This window comes from Sminthopsis crassicaudata, chromosome 2 (genome assembly GCF_048593235.1).
Source record: "Sminthopsis crassicaudata isolate SCR6 chromosome 2, ASM4859323v1, whole genome shotgun sequence".
NCBI classification, from domain to species: Eukaryota; Metazoa; Chordata; class Mammalia; order Dasyuromorphia; family Dasyuridae; genus Sminthopsis; species Sminthopsis crassicaudata.
In genome coordinates, this window is record NC_133618.1 from 77,158,865 (window position 1) to 77,182,275 (window position 23,411).

General features: G+C 39.5%; 1 protein-coding gene across 2 annotated transcripts in view; it reads right to left on the bottom strand.

Annotated features, from left to right (window-relative positions):
• CDYL2 (chromodomain Y like 2) overlaps window positions 1-23,411 on the bottom strand; it is a 260,330-nt gene that overhangs the window by 36,937 nt on the left and 199,982 nt on the right. For both annotated transcript variants that reach the window (XM_074286590.1, XM_074286592.1), the window contains 2 exons: window positions 11,164-11,381; window positions 3,576-3,748 (listed from right to left, as the gene is read on the bottom strand). In XM_074286590.1, the coding sequence (XP_074142691.1) occupies window positions 3,576-3,748; window positions 11,164-11,381 (391 nt within the window). The remainder of the gene's footprint in view (window positions 1-3,575; window positions 3,749-11,163; window positions 11,382-23,411) is intronic.

Genomic DNA, 23,411 nt, shown 5'->3' on the forward strand with positions numbered 1-23,411 from the left:
TGATGTGATTCTGTTCTTCCATATATATATCTGCACAATCAGTGGTCATTGGACATATTTAGAGTAATAATAGTCAAGGTAAAGTTTGGGGGAAGTATACAAATGGTGCTTCTTAGCTCTCTCAACCCCACTTTAGGTCACCCTGCCCCTTTCACTAGAGAAACAGAATGGGGCACATGGCTGAGAGTCATTTTGTATTTTTTGTTTCACAAGCTGCTGCGGCAGCACCAAGTAACCACTCTGCTACTGAAAAGAATCTCTGTACTTAACCTAGGCTCAATATTATTAAGATAACTCATTTGAAGAGACAAATAAATTATTATTATATGAAAAATGCTCAAAACACATAATTAGATAAATTAAAATTGAAATAATATTGGGATATCACCAAAATTGGCAAAGATGACAAGAGAGGGAAATTCCCAATTATGGAAAGAATTTGAGAATATAGATAGAGATACTAATTTAACCATTCTGGAAAATAATGTATGCAATGCCATGTAATGAAAGTTACTAAATATACATATATTTGAACATGTTTCCTCCATCTTTTGATCCATATTTAGTTATCAACCTACATCTCTCTTCCTTTTCATTACACTCCTTAAGAAAGCCATCAACTGACAACATTTCCTTTCTTTACACAATTATCTGAATCCTATTGATGAGGGTTGAGGTCCCTTTAAGATTCCTTTCTAATTGCCCAACCCATGGCTGACCTTGATTCACAAATCCTGGTCAAAAGCACCCTTTGAATATCTGGGCCCAGCCCCACTATCAGCTCATCTTCCCCCAGCCCTCACCTGATCTGAGCTAACTGAAAAGCTCCCCAAGAACTTGGAACCGCCCACAATCTTTTGGGGTATAAAAGAGGTGAGCCGGAACTCCCTCTGGGCAGGAGCCCTCTGAGCCAACACATGATATCCTTCCAGCCATGTAGGGGTTCCTGCCCGCCAGCGGCCACCTCTGGACCTGACATCTTTCTAACTGAGCTTTACTTCCAATTACTACTATAAACCTTTTATTTATCAATCTAGGTTTTCGGGCCTGTAAATTCATTTGCAGGGGACACTGTGCCTCATGGGATCTTTGCACCGAGAAACGGGATTTCTTACTATCTATGCACCAAAAAATGGGGTTCCCCCTTTCCTTTCCCTCATTACTATGAGATCTAATTTCTAACCTCATCATTCAACTGAAACTGCCTCTCTCTAAAGGTACCAAAAATCTCTTGCCAAAGGTAATAATAGCTTTTTCTCAATCTTCATCTTTCTTACTTTAGCATTTTTCATCAACCTCTTCAAGATACTCTCTGTTCCCAAGGTTTTCATGACATTTCTCTCTCCAAGGTGCCCTCCTATGTGCCTAATTATTATGTCTCATAGTTATAGTCAAGAAACCTGTTTTGAGTTCCTGCTATGTGCTAGACACTGCAAAGCATCCATAATACAAATAAGAAAAAGAAAGATAATCCCTACCCTCAAGAAGCTTTCAGTCCCACAGGAAAAACAGAGCCTAAAAGGAAGGGGGATGGGAAGTGGTCCAACTACCAGAGAGTACCAGATAATATTTGCCAAGAAAAGCAATTGATGGAAAGAAAAGAATTAGCTGGAAAGTTCTGAGCCTTCTATAAAAGAAGGCTTTGCTCTCTAGCCCTGTAATCAGAGGAGAGAGGCAGCTGAGAAGGACCAAAAAAGGTGTCACACGTCAAATCGGAGCAATCTCAGTTTCTTCTTGAGTCCAAGTCACACCCTACCCCAAGTATTCGTGCAGGGAATTCTCCTCTCCCTTTGCACGAGAGTCTCTTCACTTTCCAAGGATTCACTTACCATAACCATGTACATACTTTTCAGAACTCATTTATTTGACCCTAACTTTTCTCCTGACCTCCAGTCTCAACCAACTGCCTATTCAACATCTCAAAGTGGATGTCTTGTAGACATCTCAAACTGCGTATGTCTAAAACAGCCCTAAAAATCTCCCCTTCCTAATTTCTCTATCACCCTAAAGGCACCAAGATTCTCCCAGTCATCCAGGTTTACAACTTAAGTTTCATTCTTGGCTGTTTTTTGACTTTGCCTTACACATTACTCTTGTTAATTAATCTTAAGATCTCCTAAATACATCCACTTTTCCCCACTTATAGTCACCACTCTGGTTTAAGTCCTCATCACCTGATACCTGGACTCCAGGCCTAAGGAGCTAAATGTTGTGCCCAGGGTTACATGGGAGTAAGTCGTAGAGTCATAGAGAACTAGGAATGATGCATAGAAATTATAGAAAAATTCATATTAAGGGATAATCTTCTAGAAATAGACTTTGGGGGCTAGATAACAAAATGTCCAAGTTTCAGGATAGAGCTTGGTTTAGATCCCAGTTTATTAAAGTGTGTCTTTTTTAATGCATATGGGGTCTTGTAATTGTATATGGGAATCACAAAATTATGATTTACTATTAGTATTTGATTTGTATACCTATTTTATATACCTACATATCCCAGGGTCACAAAAAACTTCCTCAGGCAAAAAGGGGTCACAAGTAGAAAAAAATTTGAGAAGCACTGGTCTAGATAACCATTAAGATGTCTTGCAACTTGAAGTTTACAAATCATTTCTTCCTTCCCATCATCATCTCTTTTCTCCTGGTTGAAGAAACAAAAATTTTTCCATTTTATCCTCTTTTAACTCTATGGAAATTCCCTCCAGTAGAAGGTTAGAATGGGTATAGTGAGAATATGTCAGGTGAGAAAGTTTCAGAATCACTTCTCTAAAAGAGGTAATGGATTTTCAGTTATTGGCTATGGAGATCCAACCTTCAAAGGCAGGAAACACTGGGGGGATCTCACAATCAACAGAATTCCCCTGCCTCTCTTGAGAGAGTTTTACATAGCTCTCCCTCCCCTAACTGTGGGGAAAAGTGGTGGATTTAATACAGGGCTGACCTTGATCAAATGGTCTTTATTTAGCATATCACATCAGGATTTCACTGATGGTTCAGATTTGGCCCTGATAGTACTGAACTGTTTTATAATGCAGGCATAGATATAATTCTTAGCTCTCAGTTAGGATAAAATAGGTTCCCATTGTCTTTCTGTACACACAGCAACTGGCCCCTACTCATAAACTCCCTCATTCCTGTTTCACTGGAGGCAGAAAGGACTGTTCTGTGAGCAGTACAACAGGTTCTTCCAGGTCCCAGCCCTTCCCAGGGCCAAACAGACCATGAATCAGAACTCCTAAATCTTTTGGGCATCTCCGACTAACAAAGCACACAACGAGAGTTCAATGAGGTCCCTCAGGGAATAAAAGTCACCATCAATTTGAGAATCTAACTAATTATTTAATTAATTAAAAGTATAGGCTTTTTATTTTGATCTGAAAATGAAGAATTGTAAATGGATGAGGAGAGGTACTGGAACAGATACACAAATGAGCATTTCAGTCTGGGAAGGAAGTCACCAAGCCCCCCTCCTACAGCATCCCCTTAAACCATCACCTGAATGCATTGTTCAGGTGTCCCCTGAGCCCTGGTCCTCAGGCCCAGGGCAGACAGAGCGCAGGGTCAGTGTGGGTCACCTTATAGCTTCTGCAATCCTGGTACTCTCCTTTCTTCTGTCGGTGGACAACCTGCCAAGTAAGTAGGAATAATCTAAGCCGCTACAGAACACACTTCCGACCGCGCTGAGAAGCAAGAGTTTGCTGTCGTCCGTGGACGCGTTGCACAACGCTCTCCGCACTTCCTTCATAATCTGTGTACAGAGAAGAGTAAACAATGGGACATGCTTAGCACGACTGCAACCCATCTCACAAAGGGAAGAATTAGGCCTGGTGCTTTATGATTGATTCTCCAGCCTGTGGGTCAAGACCTATGGGCCTTTAGGGACTGCTCTGCATTTGTTACAACTTAATTTAATTCAGTTTAATTCGACAAGCATGGATTAGTCATCTCCTCTGTGCCAGGTACTGTGCTTTGGGTCTGGAGGTCCAAAAGCAAATCTAAACTATTCCTGCCCTCCCGGAGCTTACATTCTACACATGGGAACACCACCTATGTAGACCATTAAATACAAAGTATGTACAAATTAAATAGTTATTTTTGATGGGTGGGAAGACTCAGGACTGGGGGAAGGGAAAAAAGTCTCTTGAAGAAGGTGGCACTTGAGTTAAAGTTGCAAGTTTTAAGAAGTGAACATAAGAAGGGAGAGTATGGAGGGCAATCTGTGCAAAGGCATGGAAATGGGATGTGGGGAAATAACATGTAATCAATAAGCCTAGAAGTATGGACCAGGGACATATGTCTGAAGGGCTTTAAATGTCAGAAAAAAGTCTTGTAGGCCATAGACTACCAATATAGGGTATGTGAAGGTAACTAACTGGGCACAGGAAAGGTATATGTAGCAGAATGGCCATATACTGAGTCAGGCTGCCCTGTGTTCTAAACTTTCCTCAGGTCTTCCACGTTCTGAGCTGTATTATCTCACTGGAAGTCATCCATAGATCTAAGGTCTCTTCCTCAATATAAAGTCTCTAGTGAGACAAAGATTGGCCTGTGGCATAGGGAAGAATTGCTCTTTGCATTTAGAACTTCAAGATTATGCAAAGAACCACTGAGAAAGCAGGTTTTTAACTGACATTTTGGAAAATAACCTTAGACTTCAGCCCTTGATAAATTCAGAAGAATTTATCATGCAGGAGACTACAACTAAGTGAATTTATTAACATTGTCAAAATGATTATTGATTGATAAGTTAATTTACTTATTGAATTAGGTATAATGAAAGAAAAATGCACCTACATAATTATTCATAATTGGCTCAAATTATTGTAGTTAATATTCAAAATCCACACAAATATTGATTACCTATTATGTACAGGATTCCAAGCTATAAGACATTTAAGTTATAACAATTAAAATTGTGCAAAGTAGGGTTGATTATCTCTAGAAATAGAAAGTTTTCCATCAGTCCATCCAATAAGGGCTGGATGAACACACATTGGGGATGCAATAGGAGAGAACTGATTTACAGGTAGGGGTTGAACTAGAAATAGTCCCTACTCAACTCACTATGGGCAAAAGGGAGAAAACAACCATCTAAATCAAAAGTTCTCTCCTGGATTAGAACTTCTCATTCAGGTGAAGAAGAGGACTACTGATCTACAGCCTTGTTTTCAAACTTCCAAAGCTACAGGGAGGAGAGAGATAAGAGGGAAGAGAATTAGAATGACAGCTTTTTTTTGTTTGTTTTTGTTTTTCTGAACCCTGGAATTATTTAGCCATTCTGCCATGGAAAATTGGAATTTCAAGCATGTGCCAGTGATTTTCACTAGGCCAGGATGGCAAATCTATGAAATTCTCCTCAGAGATTATGCATAGGATTATGAATATATATTATTCCAATTCTCAGATGAAATGGGAAGTCCTTACATAACTGAAATCTTCACATGGAATGGGATAGCTGACTTCCCTGTTTGTAGACATCCATTCTGAACTCAGATGAGATGAGGTCTTGGCTCAAACCTTCTACACAGGGCTCAGAGGAGTCTAGAGGCAAATGAGAAAGCCCCGAGACTCTACCAGTATGAGAGAGAAGAGGACTTTGGGGTAGGAAGCCCACATGCAAAAGCGAGAGATTGAGTAAGTTGCTTTTTTTGGTTTATTTTTTTAATCAGTCTAGCAAGACGTTTGAATTGTGAAGAAATGAATCATATATACCATAACTATCTAATTGACCTCACTGACAGAGAATACCTGCCTAAGGAGGAAGGAAAGGGAGAATTTCTTTTATCACTTTGGGCTAAGAAAAACTTGCTTTTTGTAGCTTCATGAACTTCAACAAGAAAACCAGACTCATTCATGATCAGTTTTTTGGTTTTTTTTTTTTAACTGACTTCCATGGAATTCTGAGCTGGCTGCAAACCAGAGCTTGCAAACCGTAGAGTTAGTGTACGAACTCAAAGTTATGCTGCTGTTATCATTCAGCCATGCTGGAACCGGCCAGTGATTCAAGCTAAAGAAAACATGGCCTATAAAAAGTTTGGGGGAAACAACGTGACATGATTTTTTTGAACATTTCCATGTGGTTAATATGCTTCTGAAAGAGAGTCAGGAAGGAACGAGCCCTAATGAATATAGACGAAAAAAAGATTCTGCCTCCCCAGCGCTCTGCCATCTGCTCCACAGTCTGCCTAGAAATTGCTTGCTGGATGGTGGGGACAGGAGGCTGGCCAGCTTCACAAATCTGGGCTATGGGAGGCCAGTGTCCTGCTAAGGGGCCCGGGGGGGGGGGGGGGCAGGCCAGGGTCTCCAGCTAAGGAAAACACATCCTGAGGCCAGCTGGCCCAGTTCCAGCAACTGAAGATTTCCTTGAGCTATCCTTCCACACCCGATTTCAGTTTCCACTTGGAGGGAATTTCAGACAGGAGGGAGACGAAACCCTGTGAGTGTGAAAGTCCTCCTTCTTTGCTAATATCTCATCCTCCATTATCTTTTGACCTGTTCTCCATGGATGGCTGCAGCAAACATGGCCATGTATGCTGACACCAGATCTATGTGGGGTGCTTGAAAAGTCTTAAAGTGATTTTAAGTTATTAAAACTTAATAAAGCTCTTAAAGATTTCTGGATGCTATGTTTTATTGAAAAAAAATGATCCCTTTGTGTCGCCATTTCTGAGAACAGGGTTTGCACATGGTATGTTTTTAATAAATTTCTGTTGAATTCAAGGCAACTGAATAATTCCACAGAGCCTTTAGCTTTCGATGGTTCATACTGTTTCCTGGGGAAGGTGAAAATAAACAAATATTGTACTTTACAAGTGAGAAAACTCACACTTGGCACTTTTTACAGTAAAGACTTGCCATGCTGGCTTCATTTCTCAGCTCAAACATTTTCCACGACTTCCTACCGCCTCCCAGATAGAGTCCAAACTTCCTTTACCTGGCATTCAAGTCATTCCGCAATCTGGCATCAGAGGCCTTTCAGCACTGGTATCATCATATCAGCTCCCCCAAATCCAGCAAGTGATAGAGCACTAGGTCTGGAGCCAGGAAAACCTGAGTTCAAATCCGGCCTCAGACACTTACTAGCTGTGTACCGGACAAGTCAATTAGCTTCTGCTTGCCTCAGTTTCTTCAAGTGTTAAAAAATGGGGATGACGGCACCACTTACCTGATAGAGTAAATGAGGAACAAATGAGATAAAAGTACTCAGCCCAGTGCTAGCCCAAAGCAGGTGCTGTCTGAATGCTGAGGCCCTCCTTCATCTCTTTAGACAAGCTGAATAAATCTCGGCCCTTTAACACGCACTGTGAGCTCTTCTTCCACTGCTTTGCTGAAATGCCATCTCCTTCAAGAAGCCTTCCTTGCATGTGCTTTCCCCTGCACTCCATATATTCCTTTGTCTGGTCACTCTTTCTTTATCACTGGGAGTGAGGCTCAGTTTGCTCATCTATAAGAGACTTGCCCTAGCTGACACAGACAACACAAGTAATAATAATAGTGCACACGCTTAAAGGTCGTGCTTTGGATGTACTGGTTCATTTGGTCTTCTCCATACCCTTGGGAAGTAAATGCTTATTTTGTAGACGAGGAACTGAGGCAAACGGAGGTAACTGGCTTGCTCAGGATCACCCAGTGTCTGAGGCTGGATTTGGGCCCAAGAGTTTCTGATTCCTAAGTCCAGTGGTTTAGTCTCTATCTGGTACCACTCTACCTGGTAACAAATAGCAGAACTTCAGGTTATCTGACCTCTCCAGCCCCAAAACATTCTACGAGGGCTATCTCCTATTGAAAACCAAACCGAACTGAATTGCTGATTAAGATTCAGAATGTCAGCATGAAAGATACCTGGAGAACATGTAGCTCATTGGTCTCATTTGAGTAATGAGATAATAACTAAGTCTCAAGAACCGAAGCAATTTTCTAAGGTCATAGAGACTCCATATCATCCCAACAATACCTAAAGGGGGCTACCCTAAACAGGGGGTACTCAAGTAAGAGACTCTTCGGTCATGAAGGGAAAACCGGTGTACAGCAAAATTCCTTTAGGTCTAAAAGGCCATTAGTCACTTAAAGTTGGAAAAATGAGATGGATTGGTCACTTAAATAGACGTCTATTGATGCGACCTTATTTACCTGTGGGCGACTCTGGGTGAACGAGAGTGCCAACAAATTTCTCCTGAGACCCTCAGGCCACCTGGCTAACTGGGTATCAAGAGCTGTAGGTGAGTGGAGAGCACTGGAAGCAGGGACTGAGCTGAGAGAGAAGCATAATTCTTATTCGTTCAAAATCATGTCTTCCCCCAAAAAACCTTACTTTGGCTGGAAATCTAAAAATTTGTTAGATCCACTCCACAAAGGTAACCAGACACCTAGCTACAACAAATGCAATCTTAAATTAGCTCAGTGTCTTTAATTAGTGAATCTAAAAATGGAAGCCAAGAAAGGCTGGAATGTGCTGTGGGGGAGGGGTGAGGGCACAGGGATGCACTTTGGGGTGAAGGGTGACAATTGTCAGGAACTGGTTTAAATTAATAAATCTGTAGTTTTATTGAAAAAAAAAAACAACACAGAGAAGCTCTGCCAAGTGTTGCGGACTCTAATGTTGAGTCCCATGTTCCATCTGCTGGAAGCGAGGCCCCACAGTGGCTGGCCCAAAGGGTGAACCTCCCTTGGCCTGGGAGGTCTTGATTAGGCATTGGAATGGTCAGAGGAATAAGAGAGGTTCCAGGTGATCCCTCCCCCTACATTTTATTTTTCCAACATAACAAAGAAACAGTTTTGTGGAAATTCAAGGTCACCCATTCCAAGAGCCGAACTGGGCCAAGAGATGGAGTTCTCTCTTTTAATCTTTTCTTAAAAAAACAAAACAAAATGAAACAAAAATCAAAAACAGAAAAACTGATTCAGGCTGTAAGATTGGTTATAAGAAAAAGTGGCAAGGGTCAAACAAGGTCAAAGAGAGCTTCATATTGGCACTATTATAGACTAGTATTGCTCCTAAGATAATTTAAAGAAGAGTTAAATAGAACAAATCTCAGATTTGGTGGGAAGATCTTTGTAAAGAGGAGCTGGTCTAGATCTAACAGAAACAGAATTATGGAATGTTGAAACTGGAAGGAATTGAGAAAATATCCAGTCTAACCTTTTTTTTTTTTTTTTTTTTTTTTTTTAATTGAGGAGAGAACTGAAGATTGGGAAATACAAGTAACAACATTTCTGGTCTCTTTATGCTATTTGAAGTTTCTTCTCCATTAAACTGTACTTTAAGGATGGGGTATTAAAAAAATACTTGAGGTCTTCACTTGCCCACAGGAAAGGGTGAATCTCAGCTCTGGGAGTTGGCCTGAGAGAAATCATTGCCAGATAAATCCCTGGGGTATTTTTCAGTAGCAGTCAAGCCAGAAGACCTTGAGAAATCACCCTTTCTCCCACCACCCCTTTAGAGAGGGAATATTTAGAAGAAGTGGTATCAGAAGGTAGATTTTCCCCTGTGCATAGAAGAGAAAAGAATCCAAAAGGGAATTGGGATCAGGGACTTAGAAAACATAGAAACTTGTTGATGTTAATGGGGAGAGAAGAATGGAGGTCTTTGTGGATCTCCCCGACAGGCTCACCTTTGCCCTGTTCAAAAAATGATTTTGCTGAAGGTATGTTTGTCAAATTTATAGATGGCAGGGAACTTGGAAGGATAGCTAAGGATACTGGATGATTTTGACAATCTAGAATGACAGGCCAAGTCTAATAAAATTACTGATCATATTAACTGGGATAAAAGTAAAGTAAAAGAAAGTCTAAATGAGTACAAAATATAATTGTACATGTCCAAGAAGGAGGGGGAAAGGGAGATGGCCAGACAAAGTTTGTAACTTCCAGCTTAACGAGAGTCCACAGTAAGAGAGGTCACTAGAAAGCTGAGGTGGTCTCAGAAGTTCAGAATGAGCTAAGCAGTACCGAATTCAGTTCAGCCATTTTTTCAGAAAAAAATGAAGGCAATGTATTGAAGGAAAATCAAGATTGGGAAAGACCTAGTCATGACATGCAAGAATCAGTTGAAGGAACTAGATGTGTTTGGATTTTGGGACTGTGAAATATGTCTTCAAGATACTTAATGGATGTCAATAGAAGAAAGACCTAGTCTGGCAACAGAGGTTTTAGCATCGTAAACAAAAGGTAAGTTTTGGTTTGATGTAAGGAAAAACTTCTTACCAATCAAGCTACCCAGAAGTAGAATGCACCACCTCAGAAGACCATTTCTAGAGGTCTTCAAAAACTGGATGTCTCCTAGTTGTTTATTCCAATTTATCCTGTACACATGCTATCTGTATATAGCTATTTACATGTTATCTCCACCATTAGACAAAGCTCCTTGGGAGCTGGGAGTATTGCTTACCTTTATTTTATTCCTTAAACTCATCACCAAGCCCGTCATATAAACAGACACTTAATAAATGCCGAGTTGGAGAGAGCCTGGAGATCACTTTCAAGTAAGAATCAATTTGAAGAAACTGGGGCTGTTTAGCTTTAAGAGAGAAGGATTTAGAAGGAAGGCAATTGCCATTTTCAAGTATTTTAAGAGCTGTCATAGGGAAGACAGAATGGATTGATTTTACTTGGCTCTAGAAGAGGAATCTGGGAATAATGGGTGAAAGAGGCCAAGAGACTATGAGCTTCTGGAGAAGAGAAATGAGCACTTCATTTGTTTTACTTTGTATCCCCAACACTTAGCATAGTGCCTGGCACATAGTAGATGCTTAATAAATGCTTCTAGATTTGTCTTGTGAGGGAGATTTAGGCTTCACGTAAGGGAGACAGGTGGAGACAAACTTGTTAGTAGAACCATTAAAGAAAGGCAATGGTGACTTCCTCCTCACTGGAGCCTTCACATGTAGGCTGGATGACCACTTGTTGGAAATGTTACAGAAGTATTTACTAACCAATTTTGGATTTATCTAGACTTCCAAGGTCCCATTTCAGCTCTGATTTTGTGGGAAAAAACAAAACACAATCTTTTCATAGTTTTGATTTTTTCCCACTAGTCAATTGTCTTACCCTTATAAAAACTACTCTTTGTGCAGCTAAGAAAAAAGATAATGACATTAAATGTCTTGATCAAAGTGTCAAGACCATCAAGCCTAGTCCATAACCCCTTGGAGCCTTCTCTCTTACCTCAGGTGTCAGGGCATTATTGTCAGAAGTCTGGCTGGATAGCAGAATGTGCGTGAATCCTTCTTCCTTCCGCACCACAATGTCTCGAAACCGACAGTTGCTCTCATTTTGACGGACGCTATACCTGAGCCTCTTATCAAAGACATAATCTTTGTCCCCTTCAATTTTCCTCTTCACAGGATTATGCAAGTGTAGACCTCCATTGGTCAGAGTAGAACCTTTCAAATTTAAAACAAAATATGATATAGAAATACAGATCAGCCAGTGTTTAAGAAGAATTTAGAGCAGGCTTTTTAAACTTGGAATCCATGAACTGTTTTTTTAAGTATAACTGTATTGTAATATAATTGGACTCCTACACATTTCATTTTATGCATTTAAAACTAATATTCTAAGAAGGGGATCCCAGACTTCATTAGAATATATATATATATATATATATATATATATATATATATATATATAAACAGCACTCTAGTCTACAGACAAGAAACTTAGCTAATTGTTATTTCTATTAGTTATTAGATCTTACTTTAAGCCTTTTTTAGAATTAGACATACCTATGCATTTGGCTCTAAACTACAGATAGAATTCCTACCTTTATACTATTGGTGCAGGGTCCCCTGAGGTCAATGACCACCAGGGGCTTTTTAGATATAAAGTCTCAGGAGTGGAAAAAGTGTATCTTGCTGCACTAAAGAAAATGCTATTATGATGTTTCCCTGCTATGATGTCTGTGCTCCTCTCTAAACTTTTGTGTGAGTCCCTAAATTCAGATTCTTCACCTAAGAAAGGAGAGTTATGAAAAGTTCCCTCAAGATATATTCTCTGAAATCCAGAGAGCCCTGTTCTCCTTCTCCAGAGTGTAGGAAGCCATAGCCCTGCTCCGCTCTCTCCTCTGTGCAGGTTGTAGATGATGATCCACACGGTACCTCCACCTTCTGATAATGGAAGGGAGCAGGTATCACTACAGCAAAGTTCCAGCCAATTTATACAGACTTGCACCCATGCATCTGAGCATGTCCAGGTGATACTTAACCACCGTCACTGGGGAAGGCAATGGCCTTCTGCTACTGGGTATGCATCCTGTATATGAGGAGGTAAGGAGAGTGCTAGGGATAGAACAGCTGGTGAGAATCATCCAATTGCTGATGTTTACTGAAGCCCTGGTTGTTCTCAGAGACAGAGAGAACAACTTCTCTGGCTGGCTCACATCTTTGAGAAGATATGCAGATGGAAATTGTTTACTTGCCTGAAAAATTGTCTACACTCATAAGGGAAAAGTAGTGGTGGAAACCTACAAAAGGAGTGGGGAGTGGAGATGGAATCTTAAATTGTGAGACCTGGAAGGGACTTCTTGATTTAATCTAACTCCTTCATTGTTCTAAGGGATAAGCTGAGTCCAGAGAGGAGGAAAAAGCTTTTGTCAAATAATCTCACCTCAGAGAGAAAAATACCAGGCAGAACACAGATGGGAGAGAGTCCCAAATAGGCTGAGCTGTTTTTTTCACATTAAAATATAAATAAATATAGCTATATAGGCAAAATGTAGAAATATAGAAAATATAGAAAAAAATAAAGCAAGAAAGGTGCTTCTATATTCAGAATTCATGTTGCTTATGTCACTTTGATCTGATAACTACTCAGGTGTCTCTATCCTAAGTAGTATTATCACTTCTGCTCAAATCAGATGGGACTGAAGTTTTGGCATGAGTCATCTAGGATACTATCCTGAAGTCTCCTTAAGACTCTGCCTCTGCCAACTGCAGATGGTAATTGCCAGGTGGGGAGAGGAGAAAGGGAATTGGGAAGCAGCAGTCTATACTGAGAACAGAACAATTGAATCCAATGGGAACCATTCCCATGGGAAATTGATACCTCCTTCATTCCCTATTAAAGGGATTATCTTTCTTAAAATTAAGGGCTGGATGCAAAGAGGTAATTGGTAAATGGTAGTGGTGGTAGAAGAAGTAGAAACAATAATACTAATAATGAAAAAAAAGGAGAACAGCAATTTGGATTTCTACAGCACTTAAAGGTTTACAAACTGCTTTCCTAATAACAATGCTATCAGAGAGTAGTGCAAACATCACCTCTTTTTTACATATAAGGAAAGTGAGACTCAGAAAAGATTAAATGGCCTGTCCAGGTTAAAGAGATAAATGGTAAAAATCAGATTATAATTTTTCTGTTAATAAAAAAAGAAAAAGAAACAAAAAACAAACATCTCCTTTAAAACTTGGCCAATTCTACTAGAAATCAATGTGAAAATTCTGTAACACTTACTTTGCCAAAGGTAACAGTGGCTGTGTTTAGGCAATAGAGCAAAGAAAACAGCAGAAAACTCCCCCAGCTGCACAGAAGGTAAATAGATATATCATCCAATTTTTACCTTCTTCCCTATCCTTCTAAATTAGTCATTCTCTAACTGTAAAATTTTCACAACTGGTTTGGAATATGTAGAAATCTAAAGCAACTTTTTTCACTCAAGACCCCCATTTACCTGAGAATTTTTTATATAATTCCGGGTATATAAAATAAGTTTACAAATCAAACATTTACTGGAAATAAGTCATAAAAAATTATTTTAAAACAATTCTTTGGTGTACATAAAAATTTACCATTTATTAAAGATGAAAGCAAATTTGCATACTAATGAGATGGAGAGGCTTATTTATTTTTACATAAAGAAATAAATCTTGGAAGAACATCTGACACTGTAGGATGTAGAGCTTTTAGAAACCCTTTATTGTGGCCAAGGGTTGTGACCCACAGTTTAAGAAGCTTTAATCTATAAGACCCTCAGGAGAGGTTGGTCCATTTTTAGAACTGGTTTAGACAATAAGCCTTTATGAATCTTTCCCTGAAGGAATAAGCGAGATTCTTTGGAGAACATTTTGTATTAATCATCTTTAGCAGGTAGTAGTAGTCACTGCCTTCTGGGGACCCAACATGCAATTCAAGCAGAAGTTTGGGAATACTATTATTGGGAGGTTTTTTTTTTCCTTCTTTTTATTTATATCAATCAAAAAAAAAAAAAAAACTGGGACAATTTATTTTTTGTCTAGTGTGATTTTAATTTTTGATTTCTTGAAAAAAACAGGCTTTTAAAAACTCATTGTGTTTTAAATGGAGCTATTTGACTCTACCTTAAAACCCAAATTAATCTAGTTTTCATTGGTGAATAAAAGCCCCAACTCAAACTTTAGATTTGATGGCTTAGAAAGACTGTAAATAGCAATTGTTTTCTGTTCTAGCCAGAAATTTTAGAGGGTCTTCCACTCCCATACAGTTATCTTTGTGATTATAAATTGAAGTATCTTTTATCTCAATTCTTTCCCCATCTCTTAGTCATTGTATGGATGAGACCTCAGATAAACTGAGACTTGGGAAAGATCTTAATTTAGCCCAATGCATCCTGAGCCATTACCAGTCATCTTGACCTTTGTCTTGCCACTGGAGAACTCTGGAGGAAAGAGTGAAGCTGATGACTTTGTGTGACTCTGGCCCACTCTTTATAAGCAAGTCAAGACATCACCCTTAAGATGTAATTAGTCTTCTTCAAGAAGGAAGGATGAGCAACAACAACAATTGATGGGGTAGAGCAATTCCTAGTTTGAAATATGAGGCACAAGGCACTAGCTACCTGTGAAGAATTCACAATGGGGGTCTCTTTGCCATTTACTTTTATTAACAAAAGAGGTTATGGACAAAATGAAGAGATAAAGTAAACACCAGGAATGGTAAATTTAAAATAGATTCAGGAGAGCAGTAGAAAGAATATTACAGTTAGCAAGAAAAGGGGTTTTAGCAATTAAGAGTAGAAAAGACAAGTTCCCTAGTGGAATTCAGTTATCCAGGAGAAAGGCAGTAAATGGTAATAATGCCATTGACAGGCAGGCTAAATCCATCCAGTTTACCAGACTGATCCCAAAAGGGATAGCAAGGGAAGGGAATCATACCATTGACTAGTAGGCTAATTGTAAAAGGGATTCAACATCCTAAGAGAGTTACTTTAGCTATAACAAGGAAAAAGACACCATGAGGTATGTAGGGAGGAGGTGAGAAGAAAGACACCATAAAGCAGGACTCCTTGGTGGGCTAAAAAGTTATTTTAATAAAGATGGTGTAGATTGTAGGCAGATTTATAAGGGAAATTTAACCTCCTGGGTTTGACATCATAACTTGGTTTTCTGATTGGATACTGTAAGGTAGAATATCCAAAGACCTTCACTTTTCCACTTGAACAAAGGTCCTACTGAAATACAAAAGGCTTAATTAAGGATGAGATGATCCTATTAATGCCCTTCCCTGCTTGTTTATGGGAGTATTATAATTTTATCAGTGCTTCAGGCTTTCTCTGCCAATGCCCACCTTGATACCCAGGACTTTATCACCAACAATTCTTCCCGGACTTTTCAGGGCATAGTGATCTATCTGCCTCTTCTCTGAGAATTTAACAGTTAGGATCACACAGTTTGGGACTCTATTGTTCTTCTATGAATCCTGCCTTCTTTCTTAAACTTAGAGATCCTTAAAGGCAGGCACACACTTTTTATCCCCTTTGGCATCCAAAACAGGATTACTCATAGTTTAACAAATTACATTTGCTTAGATTTACATTAAGTCCTTTGATTTTCAAGGACTTTCCCTAGGTGCTTCTGATATAAAGATAAAAGGAATTTACATTTTACTGAAGGATGGGACAGGGACACAGATGCATCATACACCAGATAAATAGGGAATATAAGGTAGGTTATGAGACAAAAGAAAGCTCAGAAGTGCTCTAAGAAAGGAAAAAAAAAAAACAAAAAAACAAAACAAAACAAAAAAAACAATATTCATTGAGTGACATAGCCCTATGGTGTCATTCAACTCAACATGTACATTTATGTAGTGGAAAAGTGGTGGTTGTATAGTGAGTAAGGGCTAATTGATTTTACCCAGCCCATTTGGTGAAATAAAATAAGAAGGTATTAGAGACTTAGAGACAGATAACAGAGACAATGAAATGTGAGATTTTGTGATTTTAAAGGAGTATAATGATATTCATACCTTTTTTTTTTTTAACCCCTTTAGGATATATGAAAGAGTTCTTCAATTAAACCAAATGGAATTATGTAATGTTCTGATTTAGCTTTCTGGAGGTCTGGGGACCAGCCTTCCTTTCAGCAGAGTAATCACCACAAGAATAGCAAAGGATAAAGCCCAAAAGTCTTTATTGTCTCCTTCCCAGTCTGTCTCTTTGCCTGGGGCCCCGGGCTAGCTTTCTGGAGACCCTTCAGAGGGCCTTGGTCTCAGTGGGGAAAGCAGGAGAGCCAGCACCAGGATGAAGATGGAATGTCTCTCCGAGTCCAAGAGTTTGAGCTCCAGCCTCCAGTCCTCTATCTTCTCTGAGTCTGTCCCAGTTTATATGACTCATTACAATTACATCATTCCAGTCTGAGTATAAACCAATCATTATATCACTAGGGCCATAGTGCTGAACTAGAGAACTCACATGCTAAACTAGATAACCATTGTCTTATCAATTCCACTGAGTTAACATCAATCATAATGAATGAACCTTAAGTATATTTCTCCAAAGTTTCTGTGCTTTATAGAATTATATGGTAAGTAACTATTGTTTTGCCAAAGGATCACCAAGCTTGCCTTTAAAAGCAAAACATATTCTTGGGGAGTCTGTTGAGGAAGGAGGCAGCTTTGTGAAGAAAATATTCTCAGTCTCAAAATGAAATTATTCATCATTTCTCAGAAAGTAGAAAAGAATACTTTTTGTCCCTCTTTCCCCCACGTTGGCCATGGCATCTTACAGTGGAAATACTCACTTAAGAAGAGATGCCAGACTAGGCAGAAAATGGGTCCAAGTTGTGGTAAGCCAAACAGTGATGTTGTGCCATTAGGAAATAGCATAAAGATATCACGAGAGGAGAATGGACATTTATCAAGTATTAGAATATCAGAAGTGAGCTGTTTTGGCCACATATGTTCCCTAAATGCATATCACTCTATTTGAGCATTTACTCTTCCCCCTGATTCTAGACGTGTTTATGGGAAAGTACATCCAAGTTTAAAGGGATAGAGATGCTTTTAGCTACTCCTGTTAATCTCATTAATGTCTTTATTTTGAACTAACTGTGGCAACTGGTTGGCTGTTAAAGATAAATACAATGGAAGAGGGTTTAGGAAAATAAATATACCCATGGTTCACTTGACCTGCTCCTTAAAGGCATTCAATCCACATGTATGAAGCACCTCAGGAGCACTGCATTGTTAGCAGACCAAAATGACCCACGCAAAACTAAAATTCTTGGGGATTTGATACTTCATTCCCATGTGGGCCGCTGCCTTGCCCTGATTTCCGTGGAAGCGCTAAGCTTCTGAATTAGGAGGCTAAAGCCAGGGGATGGAAAATGTTCACCAAGAGGTCCTCTTTTATGTAGGTTCTGCCAGAGAGATGAAACCTACAACCCTCAGAATGGCAGAGCTAAAAGGATACCTGTGTCTCAGACTGCAGCCTTCTCTCTTTACAAGTAGGGAAAACTGAGGTTCAAAGACATATGATGTATCCAAGTTCACACTAAGTCCAGCAAGCCCCAGTGACCAAAAAGAGGACATGCATTTCTTCCAAAGGGAACATGAGAAACATCCTCATTCATTTGCCTCATTGGTCAGTTATCCAGACTCATTATCACTTTAATGACAACAAATATTGATATTACTCATCAGAAATGAACGGTTCTCCTAAAATTGTGTAAAATAACCCAGCTCTTTCCAAGTTATGACCACAAATAACTTAAGGAAGAAGCAAAACATGTTGGGTGGAAGGCATACTTTGGGAGTCAGGAAGCCTTGGACTGAGGACCTACTTCAGACACATACTGACTTTATGATCATGAGTAAATCTGATAATCTGTCAGTGTCTCAGGAAACTCCCTAAGGCTAAGCTGCAGGTGCATTATTGATCTGAATTGGTGAAAGGAGTTCCTATACCAGGAGTCCCCCAAATCTATGAAATCAGATTCATTCTCATGACATTTATGTAGTGGTGTATACAGCCTGAAATACACCATCTCATCTGATCCTCAAAATGGTTATATGAGATAGGTGCTATGGGTATATTTATCCTCATTGTACTAAGGGAGAAACTGAGGCACCCAGAGTTTGAATGATTTACTCATTGTCAAACAGCTAGTAAGCTTCAAAGACAGGATTTGAATTGGGGTCTAACATTTAGAGGTGGAATCTGAACCCAGGTTTTCCTAATACCAAGTCTAGCACGCTATCTTTTACATCAGGCTGCCTCTCTAAAGGAAACACAATTGTTTAATTAAAAGGCTTTGAGTGATTGGAGTCAATTCATTACAGTTAACCTCCAGCTTCAGTCTGGGAGAAGAGCTTCTTAATGTGAGCCTCATTCGCCTGCACATTCTGTCTGGATTTTATGTTCTTGCTTGTATACAGCTCATCAAATTAGGAGATTAGTTCTCAAATGACTACTTTCTCTGAGAGAAAGACAGACAGGGAGAGCCTAGGAGCATTAACTCCTTCAGAGCACCACACAGCAGTTCCAGGGCATATTCCTAGGGCCTCCCTAAGTACCTACTCTGATTACTGGCTTTTGGAATCAAAATTCTCTGAATCATTCTGGACAGTGACAATCATTCCAGATCTGCATTGTGCTGGTGGGGTGTGCTTAGAGCCCCTTGGGGGAGCATTTCCACTAGCCTTTTCCCTTTGGTTACTGCAAATGCACCCCACTCTTATCACTCTGTGCAGGCTTCTGATCCCTCCCTGCCCTCTCTTTGATATTCTCTTCCTTTGACTTCTATGACTGTTCTTTGTCCACTGGTGGAATTCCTGCCAAGGCTCCCCTTTGGGTGTGAGGAGGGCCAAACCACCTTGTTTCTCCTCTTGGATCTACTTCTGACCACCCAGGGTTCAACACCACGCCTCAGCTACTGTCTCATTCTGGACATATGCTCAGCATGTGAGCCCTTCTCACCCTGCAACATCCACTTTTACCTTTAATTTTAACTCACTAGAACATCCTTCTGCCATCCCATCCTTCTTCTCCTCTTGGTGAATCATATTCTAAGGCCACTACTTTGGGGAGAGCTCCAGGTCCTGATTCCTGAATTCATCACCCTAGCACCTTCCTACCGGTTTTTCATCTTCCCTCATCAGAAGATAAGCTCCTCCAGCAGAGGAACCCTCTTTCTTTTGGTTCCAATTTGGATCCTTGATGTCTGATACATAATAACTCTTAATAAATGCTTCTTGCCTTGCTTTCATGGCATCCTGTAATGTCTTTAGGTGATTTTACTCAATCTCAGAGTTGGAAACAAGTTCTGAGGATATCTAGTCCAAGCCATCATGATCAAGATCATTCTCAACAACATCCCCCAAAAGGGGTCATACATTGCTGCTGTTCCTTCTTCCTTCAACATCTCCTTAAGTGTAGGTTTCCCTTTGGGGTCCCTTCTTTTATTTTTCTAGATTCCACCCTTTAATGATCTTATTTAAGAAGACCAAGTAAAATCAGTCTTCTTTCATCATAGTAACTGGGTATATAGGAATATGTAGAAAAAGAATTTTGTTTCCTTTTTATTTCTGATTTTGATCTTTGATATTCATCACAGTGAGAAGTTTCAAGTGTGGAAATTCCTTCCACCAATACCAAAAAGCAGCTTCCTTCTACTGTATAATAATCTTAGAGAGCTTTCCGGGACACTAAGGAGTTAAATGATCTGCTTAAGGTAACCTAGTAGATACATGTCAGAAACAAGGTTTCAACTCCAAGGCCAACCCTTTCTATTCATTATAGCCCCCTGCCTAAAAGAGTAGGTTCCTATTTTATACTGGAAGAAACTGAAACTCAGACAGAGGAAGAGATTAAAATTCAGGTCTCCTTGATAGCAGGAGTGCTGCCAAACGGAGGCTTTACTTTCTTTGATGCCATACCTCCTATATTCACACAAGTTACCATTCATAGCTAGAATAGATTTTTTCATCCATTTCCTCCCTTTTGTTGAAGAGGTACCTCATCAAGAAGCCTTCCCCAGATCTCTCACTCCTTGATAGATAATTCTACTCTATTGCCTTTCAAAGGTAGTTCAGCTTAAAAAAATATAAACAGGCTTGATCCTATTTAGACAAATCCATGGATGACAGATGCCTTACAGGTTGTAGCTGATGATTGAGAGAATGGTGTTCTCAGGGCTGAGTCCTGCAAGAATGTGTGAGGTCCCTTCTATTCAGAGAGAAGCCGACCAGCTCTCAAGAGCCAATAGTTAAATTTTCAAGGTAAGAATTTAGGCCTTGGAAATCAATAGACACTACAGATCAGAGTTTGATTTATTGTTTTGTTGTTTGGCTAAACTTGAATAAAATATCAATAATATACATTAAACTTAAGGTTATGTCATGCGTATTTTTTTCTTCTTGGAAAGTTAGTTGTTAAATCTTTACTAACACGCCACTGTTTTAATGCTATTACAACAGACCTACTTTCACCAAACAACAACTCAATTTCAATTCAATAAATATCTATTAAGTAAAAAAACTATGTGCTAGGTACTCACTGTACAAATGTCCAATCTTTCACATAATTCACCATCAGAGAATCTCTCCATAGATGATCCTGCTCACCTCCCTCCAAAATAACAAAATTTTAAAAATAACCCCAAACCTTAATTTACCACAGAAGAATATCCAATTTAAAATGCTATAGTTCTTTTCGCTGTGCTATCTTGGGGTTAGCTGGAGATGTTTTTAAGATCTTTTTAAATCTTGGGAGTTCAGATGAAAGTTCCTGGGGAAGAAAACATTAAAGATACTTTCCAAAGTCATCTCTTTCCCTAAAGGACAGAAGAATTCAACCTTGCTGATTAGCCAAGCACTACTTGGAAAGGTAACATGAGGGTGGATAGAGCACTGAACCTGAGAGCCAGCTCTGGCTTCAAACCTCCACTTAGCTCTATGGTCCAGAGGCAGCAACTGTGGCAATAGATAAGATGTGGGGAAGTCAGGAAGACCTGAGTTCCAAAATAGATTTAGGCATTAATTAGCTATTAATGCTGGGAAGTTCAGCTCTGTCTGCCTCAGCTTCCCCAACTGTAAAACGGGGATAATAAATAATACCCACTTGCCAAATTTATTTTAAGACTCAAATATAAGCATTTAATAAATATTTGTTTCCTTCCCTGAGGAGGTCACTTAACTTGTATGAGTTCCATTTAATTTTCTATAAAATAGATGCAGTAACAGAACCTTCCTTGCATGTTTTTTGTGTGCTCAAATGCTTATTAGGGGCTTATTGTTTGTAGCAGTCATTGGATATCTCTGGCTAAAAATGAGCTAAATTCAGGTTCTCTCTAGACCTGAGCCCACGGTAGAGGAAAATATGAGTGACACAGATGATTATCAGAGAGAAGGCTTCAAGATTGGACCCAGTCCTCTGGGTGAGCACTACACCAGAGGAGGGATGAAATGCCAAACCAGAGAAGAACAGATGGAAGGCACAACTTGCCTCACAAAGTCCTATCAAAAAGACAACTTAAAAGGAATTTATTTTTTCAATGTCGTCAACCAACTTGACAAAACAATCCCTCTCAATTACAATATCACCCAGAAAGCAGACAGTAACAGCCTGAGTGCTGAAAATAAGAAAGAACAGAAGTCCTGTGCATTTTCTGTGTATGAAGCCTTAGCAGATGTTGAGAAAATTTACAGACAGGATAGGGGAGAGGGAGACATTGTAGGTGTAACCAAGCAGGCAGGTCACCTGTGAAATAAATGCAGGCACACAACAGGACTACTTGGGATATTTTCCTACCTGACAAAGAAGAAAAAAAATGAGGGCAAAGCAGGAACAAATCCAACATTTCCTATTAGTAATTCAGAACGATTTCTCTTCAGAAGGAGGCTAGCATCTTGGCCAGAGTGTTTGTTTCTGGGAGGCTGGGCTAAGGGAGGAAGGAATCACAGCAACTTGGTGAAAAAAGGGAGCTCAGAGGGCATCAGTCTCCTCTCGGTGGGCAGAGATCTTGTCTATGGTATCCTGAACAACTTAAAACATTAGAGCTAGAACTTAAACATCAATAGCCTGATTGAATCATTTTACAAGGTCCAGAAAGTGGAAGCCCAACATTAGAGAAGTTAATGGCAGAGTAAAGTCTGTTTGCCCAATGTCTGCATGAATATTTCTGCTGATTGATGATGAATGAGTAGCTTACTGCCTTCCAGAGCAGCCCATTTCCCAGTAGTCAAACTCTGATTAAAAAGATTATCTCTAAAACCTCTTACAGCTCTATGATTTTATAATCCCTGATCTGGCCTAATTTCTCTCCCTTCACAATTAGTCAGTTAGCTCTACAATGCACTGGCTTCCACTCCTGATTTCCTTGCTCCCTTATTGTATCACTATTTAAGCCAATAGTCTTCAACACTGGGTCACCCCCACCATCTGCTTCTCTCCTTCTACTTCCAAGTGCTTGAACACTATAAAAGGAAATCAGGAAAGCATGTTAACTAGGTCCCTATAAATTAATATTCTTTAAACTAAAAGAGGCACATTATCATGAAGAAATTTGCAGATTACAGACTAAAAATCAAAAAGATTCAGTCACACTCCTCTCAGAACAAGGGTTCTGGGGTTTTGTCTTCTCCCAAATTCTACCCCTACTTTCACCCATCTCTATAAGTGACTCTGATTCCTGTCTTACTAAGAAAATTGAAGCAATCCCTCCCAGGTTCCCTCATCTCTTCTCCTCTCCACATTGTAAAGACAAGTTTTTACTCATTTTCTACGTCTTTGTTCTAACCTCCCTAGGATTAGCTAGTCTTGCTTCTCATCATAGTTAACCTCTATTTGGGCTCTTAACCTCCATTTCCCTTGCATATCCTCTGGGACCCTGATCCTAAACATCACTAACTCTCTAATGCCTAGAAACATATTTAAGTTCTCTCATGCTTAAAAAAAAATAAAATAAAATAAAACAAAGCAAAACAACAACAGCAGCAGCAGCAGCAGCAAAGAAAACCAAAACACAAACCCCCAAAATGTTGCATTTTCATTCCTTAAGTTACTGTTCTACATCTTCCTGTCATTTAAATGACAGCTAGACTCTCACTATGAGTAGTTTACCCTTAACTGCTTCTAATTCAGCAGAGATTCACTTATTTAGAGGGTAAATAGTGCCCTCTTAAATCTAGCTTCTGACCCTACTGCTTAACAAAAACTGCTC